The sequence below is a fragment of the Helianthus annuus genome, chromosome 14 (assembly GCF_002127325.2).
Source record: "Helianthus annuus cultivar XRQ/B chromosome 14, HanXRQr2.0-SUNRISE, whole genome shotgun sequence".
NCBI classification, from domain to species: Eukaryota; Viridiplantae; Streptophyta; class Magnoliopsida; order Asterales; family Asteraceae; genus Helianthus; species Helianthus annuus.
The window spans coordinates 77,158,880-77,168,070 of NC_035446.2; the positions used below are offsets into that span (position 1 = coordinate 77,158,880).

The following is a 9,191-nucleotide window of genomic DNA, read 5'->3' on the forward strand; positions in this document are numbered from 1 at the left end:
TTTCAAAGTGTAGCGGAAGCATAGTAAATAAACCAACAATAGTTAATAGTTTTAAATGTCATAATAGTTCAACGTAGAAACCACGATCCTTGCCCACAACGACCCGCTTCTCCAGTGCAAGCTCCAAGTACCTAACGATCTGCAAGGCATGTAACAGAATGATCAACAAACTAGTTGAGCGAGTTCACAGTAAGTAAATGCGTAACAGTAAGTAACGGGTGGCTCTACAGGGCCAATAGTAAGTTATACAGGTGGGGGCTTCCCATGTTATGTGACCACTAGACTATTCGTATTATCCCTGTTCTTCGTCCGAGAACAGTAGCGCGTATGGGGTGTGCGTAGGTTTTACGCACGTATCCTTCATAACCGAGGATAGAAGTAAGTAATGCGTACACGTAGGTTTTACGTGCGTGCCTGACATCCGAGGCAGTAATTGGCATGTGACCACGTAGGTGTTATCCCAACCTACGGAACCGTCCTGACATCCGAGGACCATGATAGGTGATAGTCTAGGAAAAGCATATACACGTTCTTAGTCAATGATAACCTTTAACCCATTCCCACGACCCGGGAATCCCATGCCTTAGTAGGAGTGTGAACTCACCTTGGTTTGCTCGGTATGCTAGGTTATGCACTCACAAGTAATTAATCACGTCCTATTGTATGCACGTATAACAAATCAGTTCATGTTCGCAATGATACGCATGCAATCTAATGTCACATAGTGCTTGATAGCCAATACCATGCATCAATCATGTATCACATAACAGTCAGTTTGCATATCGGCACAACACGTTTCATTTCACATTTAATCATCAGCTAGTGTACACGAATACAAATGTTAACATTCATCACCAAGCATGGCATGCCAAATAAATCAAGCATACATTCCAACATTCAAAGTATGTTTATAACCCCCCATTATCTTTCGACCCAACTGTTATCTTTCGACATATTAGTTATCACAGTTATCTTTCGGACCAATTGTTATGCTTCGAACCAAATGTCATCTTTCGACCACGCTGTTATCTTTCGGTCAACACTACTATGGTTCGGTCAATGCTATCCTTCGGTCAACACTACTATGGTTCGAAGGACAAGTATCTTTCGGTCACAACAACTATGTTTCGACTAACAAGTATCTTTCGATAAATATCAGTTACGTTTACTCAAAGTTTCCAAGTTTATCCGTGATTATCAATTAACACAAATTCAAGTATTCGGTTACCTCAGAATCGATCAAACAGGGAGTTTCATATTAAACCTCATGAACCCTAATTTAACCACATGAACAATAATAACACTTAATCATATTATGTTCCGGTTCCATGAACAATAAAAATTCCGAATTGCATAATATCACAGCCGATCCACAAAACATTATCATTAAACATCATCACAACAGATCCGATTAACATACACATCCGATTAACATCCATATCCGATTAACATACATATCCGATTAACATCCATATCCGATTAACATACATATCCGGTTAACATACAAACAACATATTGCAAGACGATTGATAAATCATGAAATCATATACACTCAAAGCATCATCTATTAACATAAACAACATCACACACTAACCGGAAAATCTGGATTACGGAACGAGATCTTCGAACAGAGAATGGGTCTGCTATGCCGTCACACACACACAATGGAACTAGGGTTTTTGAAATAACTGTCGACTTACATGCATTCACGTATATAAAACGTATCACAGGAATGGGCCAAGCCCATTAGAAAGACTGGGCCGAAAGATGTCGAAGGATCCTATCTTTGCTCGAAGGATATGTTTCGTGATCCTTCGAACCTAAGGTTATCTTTCGTGATCTTTTGTGATCCTTCGATCTGTATGTCATGTTTCGTGATCTAGACTAAGCGTTTTAATAATAATTCTAATATTATTTTCTACCACAGCAAGTAATCACATATAGGCAAAACGACAATACGTTTCATTAAAACACAACGCGTACAATTTCAAGTCCACAATCCAAACAACTAAACAGTCAAAGTCAACGCGCATCTAATGCGAAAGTGAGAGTCAGAAACTCGAGTTGTCACACTCCTACTTTATTCTAAAACAATAATGGGTTCCCCATCGGAAAATTCGTTCACCGATATTTACCGAAAAACTTTTTCACCCGAAGAAATCGCGGAGGAGGAAGAAGCGGTTACGAGTGCATGTATTCTCGTGATACAAGCAATGGAACCCGTTCGGCGTTCTCCTCCACGCTCCATTTTGAGGCGCACATTTATCTTACGAGATCGTGAAGCCACGAACGAGCGATTGATAAAAGACTATTTTGATCCCACACTGGTTCACAGACCCAATATTTTTAGACGGCGGTTTTGGATGAGCCAAATGTTATTTTTGCGCATTAATAATGATTTGGAAGTTAAGTATGGCTTCTTTAAGCAAAGAATGGACGCTAGAGGATATTTAGGGTTCACCTCAATTCAAAAGGTAACTTCCGCTTTACGCATACTAGCCTACGAAAACATGTACGACATCAACGACGAGTACTTGAAAATGGGGGAGAAAATAACTCGAGATAGCATGGAACAATTTTGCTATGGTATTTTTTTACTCACTTTTATATATTTATTTTTGTTTTTAAGTACATCACTAATAAAACTTTTATATATTTAATTATATTTTAGGTATATGCCAGTTATATGTAAAACGTTATTTGAGAAATCACACTTGGAACGACCTAAAACAAATATACGAGTTGCACCTAGAAAAGCATGGAATACCCGGCATGATTGGTAGCTTGGATTGTCGTCAATGGCGTTGGTATAATTGTCCAAACGCATGGCAAGGTCAACATACACGGGGTGACCAGAAATGACCAACTTTGGTTTTACAAGCGGTTGCGTCATACGACCTTTGGGTTTGGTCGGCTTACTTTGGTGTAGCCGGGTATATGAATGACATTAATACCTTCGAGTGTTCACCATTGTTACAAGCGATTCGCCCAATTTGACACGATGGTGACGTCGAAGAAGATTCATAGGAAGAAGAAGTTGAGGAATTTGAAGCCGGGAACTTTGAAAACATTGGTTTGGATGCTGGAGAAATGAAGAGGAAGAAGGAGAGAACGACGATGAAGACGAAGAATAAATGTATTGTTTTTTTTAGTGTAATGTTTTTTAATTTTATTGTAATGTTTTTTTTATTCAATGAAATGGTTTTTAATTTATAAAGTTAGAAATTAATTAAAAAATTGAAAATTAATTAACTAAGATGGGGTAGGGGCTTTATGACTACAGGCTCCAGTGATATAACGTCCCATAAAGCCTACGAAAACGTGTACGACATCAACGACGAGTACTTGAAAATGGGGGAGAAAACAACTCGAGATAGTGTGGAACAGTTTTGCTATGGTATTATTTTACTCACTTTTATATATTTATTTTTGTTTTTAAGTACATCACTAGTAAAACTTTTATATATTTAATTATATTTTAGGTATATGCCAGTTATATGGAAAACGTTATTTGAGAAATCACACTTGGAACAACCTTCAACAAATATACGAGTTGCACCTAGAAAAGAATGGAATACCCGGCATGATTGGTAGCTTGAATTTTCGTCAATGGCGTTGGTATAATTGTCCAAACGCATGGCGAGGTCAACATACACGGGGTGACCAGAAATGACCAACTTTGGTTTTACAAGCGGTTGCATCATACGACCTTTGGGTTTGGTCGGCTTTCTTTGGTGTAGCCGGGTATATGAAGGACATTAATACCTTCGAGTGTTCACCATTGTTACAAGCGATACGCCCAATTTGACACGATGGTGACGTCGAAGAAGATTCCTAGGAAGAAGAAGTTGAGGAATTCGAAGCCGGGAACTTTGAAAACATAGGTTTGGATGCTGGAGAAAACGAAGAGGAAGAAGGAGAGAATGACGATGAAGACGAAGAATAAATGTATCGTTTTTTTAGTGTAAAGTTTTTTTAATTTTATTGTAATGTTTTTTTATTTAATGAAATGGTTTTTAATTTTATAAAGTTAGAAATTAATTAAAAAAAATTGAAAATTAATTAATTAAGATGAGGTAGAGGCTTTATGACTACGGGCTCCGATGATATAACGTCCCATAAAGCCCCTCTATGAAGTGGCGCGTCACGTGTTGCATAACGCCCCCAAAGGAGCTTTATGACTACACATGGCCTAAGTAATAATAGGATGCCACATGGCCCCTTTCTAAGGTATCAACATCATATTTTCTACTTATCACCACCATATTCATTTTCTGTAAACATTATATATATATATATATATTGATTTCGAGAGACGATAAATAATAACTTTATTTTTATAATACTATATACTTTTTTATTATTTTAGTATTTAATAAATTATAATAGTTTATTATTATATTTACTTTTAATAACATATTTTTTTAAACATCTATTTCCTTTACCTTTTTTTAATAATTGTTTTTTTCTTTTTTTAACATATATTAATTTATCTATTAATTTGATACTTCTTTAATAAGTTACGTTTATAACTTTTTTTAAAAAAACTTATGTACGTAGTTGTACTTGATTTCTTTCTCTGACATTCCGTTATAAGTTTTGTTAAAACGAGGTTATACTCAAAATAAAGTCTTTATTTGGTATCAATAAACGGTACGAACGGTTCGATGATAAACTAAATCGTTCTAATGGTTTGACTTTCTAAATAACATGTTTTATTTTCTAATCACATTTGTTTTACATTATCATTTGTTTGGTTTCATCGCAACGCGCGATATAAAAGAAACTAATTATTAATTAAAGTTCAGTTATGTCAAACTTTCTATTTTTATAAAAAAACTAGTTGATTTTCCACCCGCGCGTTGCGGCGGGGACCCAATGGTTGTAAAACGCGTGTCAGCAACGGCAAGCAGATACCGAACATCAAAACATAAATAAAAATGACGTGGTAAGGATAGTCACTCCATCCTAAAAAGGTGATTTTAAATAACCTAATATATAATAATAGGACCCACACGTCCTACACGTTGGAAATTCGGTTGTTTTCAGTTCAGTTATTACGCTGCTAACACGTTAAAATATGGATGAGCTCGGTACCGGTAACGACACCGAAAGTACCAATCTGGGAAATCATCGAAATTAGGTACCGGCACCGAAAATGCTTGGTACAATATGGTATGGTATTTGAAGGTAAAAATTAATGAATACAGGTATGGTGCTAGACCGGTGTCGAGCCGAAAGTAACGATTCCGAAAACGCCAAAAGGTGGGTACCCAATTGGTACCGAAAATGATTTGGTATAGTAAATTTGGTACCGATACGATACCGGTTTGATTACAGGATTTGATACGATTTGCTCATCAATAATCTAAATATCCAAGTTAATTTTGTATGCTACAATTCATTCATTACAGAAAAAGATAAAAAATAAAGCAAAATAAGTTGTTGTGTATATAAAACCTCATTCAAACGAAATGCAGTTTACTTACTGTGTGTATGAAAAGTAATATAAACGGTGCAATTACTTGCATTGCTACGTTGCTATAGGATTTAATGATCACGGTACCAACCGGTACTGAAAATACCGTTACCGAAATCCCCAAAAGTGGGTACTGGTACCGAATTACCTGGTACGGTATGATTCGGTACCGGTCGGTACTGTTACGGCACTGATATTTAAGGGTAAAAACCGGAAATACCAGTGTCGAACCGGTATGAAAAATACACTCGATTTGATAAATTTGATTCCAGTACCAATACCCGATACCATTTACTAATCCCTTAGTGATCTTAGTATTCATTCAATTCTCTTTTTAATATATAGGTAATAATTTCAAAATTCAAATATTGCAAATCTCATATTCAAACGTGCATTCAATTCTAACTAATAAATACAATTTAATTATCATGATACACAATTGGAAACATTAAAGTATAAATTGAAAACATGTCAAATTAACAGAATTTAGAAATACTTTGGAGATTCAAAATCTAAAAACAAACAATTTCGCCAATGACTTTATAGCCTAGTAGCATTTTAAAGGTGGGATAAGGCTTTGAGACCAATAGATTTTGGGTTTGATTCCCACAAGGGGATTTTCCCATATTTATTGGGTTTCCTCCGGAATTGGTGTATAGACATTGTGCCTAGTGGAGATGGATATGATCGGGTGGTTCCTATAGTGACATGATGATACTCCAGTGGTCCGTTAGTGATCTAAATTTGGCGTTCAAAACAAGCAAACAAACAATTTTGGAATTATAACTACCAAATTTTAACTTACATAACTTATAAAACGTTAAAATTCCTTTTTAACGACATATTTTGATGATTGTATGTGTTAATAAATTACATTTATATTTTATTTAGCTTGTATAATACATGGATTGATTCAACACGTACAATACACAAGTTTTTAAAGACATAACATTGTTAATACTAAGTATATAACATTATATTTATTGAACTTTAGTAATACAAAACATTGTAACCTAGTCTAACTTCTAATAAATGATTTCAAATAATGTCACTTGGCAATCTCTTCTTCAGCCTCACAGTTTTTATTTGTATTTTATCTTAGTATATTTTTTAATAATTAATATATCGATATCACTTATTATAATTTTTGAAATAATTCTTTCTTGAATACCGAAATTTTAGTAAGTCAAATATTCAATGTCGTATATTATAATAATTGATATAATTTCAAATTTGAATTGATACCTAAATTATCTCCAAACTATTTTTGTTATTATCTTTAATTTTAATTTTTTGTTCTAAATCATCTTATATAATTCTTTTTTAACAAAAAGTTTACTATCAAATTTAATAACGTGTTTAGATTTAAAAAAAGAGTAAACTGCCATTTGGTTCCTAAGGTTTAGGCAGTTTTGCCATTTTAGTCCAAATCTCAAACTTTTTTATATCTGGGTCCCTATGGTTTCAATTTTATTGCCATTTTGGTCCAAAAACAAAGTCATCTCAGATTTCACAAAAAAACAGGTTTTTTTGTCCTTTTATGGAGGGCATTTTGGTCATTTTAAGCATTAATATATGTATATAAATAAAATTAAAAAAAGAGAGTAAATTACAAGTTTTGTCCTTTATCTTTACATCATATTTCAGGCGCTGTCCTTTAGGCAAAAAGTTGACAGGCGGTGTCCTTTACGTTTCAAAATCTTGCAAGTTTTGTCCTTTAGGCCAAACCAGTTAAAAATCTCAGTTAAAATACCTCATGTGCAAGGCATATGGGGATGGGGGTAAAATGGTCATTTTCCTCTCACCACTTTCAATTCCCTCTTTATATCCCACATCAACCCCTGAATTCAGATTCTAAACACACTCGCTGTCCCTCATCTTTCATAGTTAGGGTTTTTACCACAAATCAAAGGCGATCAGTTTCTTTCCGTTGTTTCAATCGTTCGTTTTTGGATCTTTTAATCTCAGTTTCTTTCTATTATTTTATCGATCTCGTAGTTTCGCTATTTCAATTATTCGTTTTAGATCCTTGATCTCAGTTTCTGTTGTTTCCATCTCTTCGTTTTTAGATTTTTAATCTAAGTTTTGTTAAACAGTCGTTCGTTTTTTGTTGAATCGTTCGTTTTTAGATCGTTTTTTTTGTTGGATCGTTCATTGTTAGATCATTTTATTGCTGAATTGTTCGTTTTCAGATCGATTTTTGTTGAGTCATTCGTTTTATATCTTTCATCACAAGACAATTATTATTATTAGATCTGGATTTTGTCATTTCAATTGTTGGTTTTTGATCGTTTTTATTACTTCAATTGTTGGCGTTTAGATCGTTGATTGTGATGGGGAAGGTGACGGTTGCAGTGGCGGTGATTGGAGGTGCAGCGGTGTGTGCTGCAACGGCGTTGGTTGTGCGACACCGGATGCAGATATCAAAACAATGTGTGAAATCCGCTGATTGGTAATTGATTAGTTTTTGTGGAGATTTGTTTGAAATTTGGTTATTTCTGGTGATTTAAAGCCTTTTGATTATGAATTATGGTTTTGTTTGTGATTAGTGGTGAAATCTGATTGATTTTGCTACAATGTGTGAATTATGTTTCTTTGTTTTGCTGGATCTGGGGCTCCGAGCAAGTTGGTGTGGGATATAAAGAGGGAATTGAAAGGGGTGAAAGGAAAATGACCATTTTACCCTCATGTGCCTTGCACATGAGGTATTTTAACTGAGATTTCTAACCTGGTTTGGCCTAAAGGACAAAACTTGCAAGATTTTGAATCGTAAAGGACACCGCCTGTCAACTTTTTGCCTAAAGGACAGCGCCTGAAATTTGATGTAAAGATAAAGGACAAAACTTGTAATTTACTAAAAAAAAAAGATTATAACAAAATCCCAAACACCCGTAAACTCCGCACTTTCTCTCTCTCTCTAAACACCCCTTTTCTCTTTCTTCTCTATCTCTAAACACCCCCTTTCTCTCGCTACTCTCTCTCCTCTCTCTCAAACACCACCGCCACCATGAACACCACCACCACCTCCTCCCCTTCTCACCACCGGCACCACTACCTTCTTCGCCGTCAATACAACCTTCTCCGTCGGAACCTGACACCGTCTCCTAGAGCTCAACTTCACATCCCGATTCAAATCCCATATCGCAATCCCCGATTCTTCATCATCGTCTTCAAAATCTAACTCTAACCCAAACCCACCGTCATAAGCGATCCCAAACACCCCCTTAAATGATATTTCAGTCCCCAAATTAACAGTGTAAACACTAAATTGTAACAACGTAACAAGAAAAATCCCACACAATCTCATTCCGTTGTTATGATTATTCAACGCAAAGAATGCCATAAAACTATAATCACAAACCTAACTTCTTGGAAATATGTAACTACAAGATAATTACCTCTTTGTATCTAGACAGATAAGCCTTGAGAGGTTCAATATAATCTTCAAAACCTAGCGTAGCCATTGCCCAGAGTAAATCGTCACCATTAATCGTCTTTATTTTCTCTTTCTGACACTTATCACTGGCCCTACTCCAAAATACATGTCACACCCCCAAAATCCACAAGCGGAGTATCACCGCAGGGAGCGTGACTGATCAGGATCAAGCCACCAATCATATTGAACAATATAAATAAATAAATAAAATCCAAACCAAACAATATAATTGGTGTCAAAACAATTTAACAAAGTCTATGTTATCAGCGGAAGCAT

At 35.4% G+C, this 9,191-nt stretch overlaps 1 protein-coding gene across 1 annotated transcript; it reads left to right on the top strand.

Annotated features, from left to right (window-relative positions):
- The first annotated feature begins 2,096 nt into the window (after nt 1–2,096).
- Nucleotides 2,097–8,041, top strand: LOC110906769. Its single transcript, XM_022151846.1, has 3 exons — nt 2,097–2,530; nt 7,800–7,931; nt 8,029–8,041. Exons 1-3 carry the CDS (start codon nt 2,097–2,099, stop codon nt 8,039–8,041), a joined length of 579 nt encoding a protein of 192 aa, XP_022007538.1.
- Nucleotides 8,042–9,191: the final 1,150 nt, after the last annotated feature.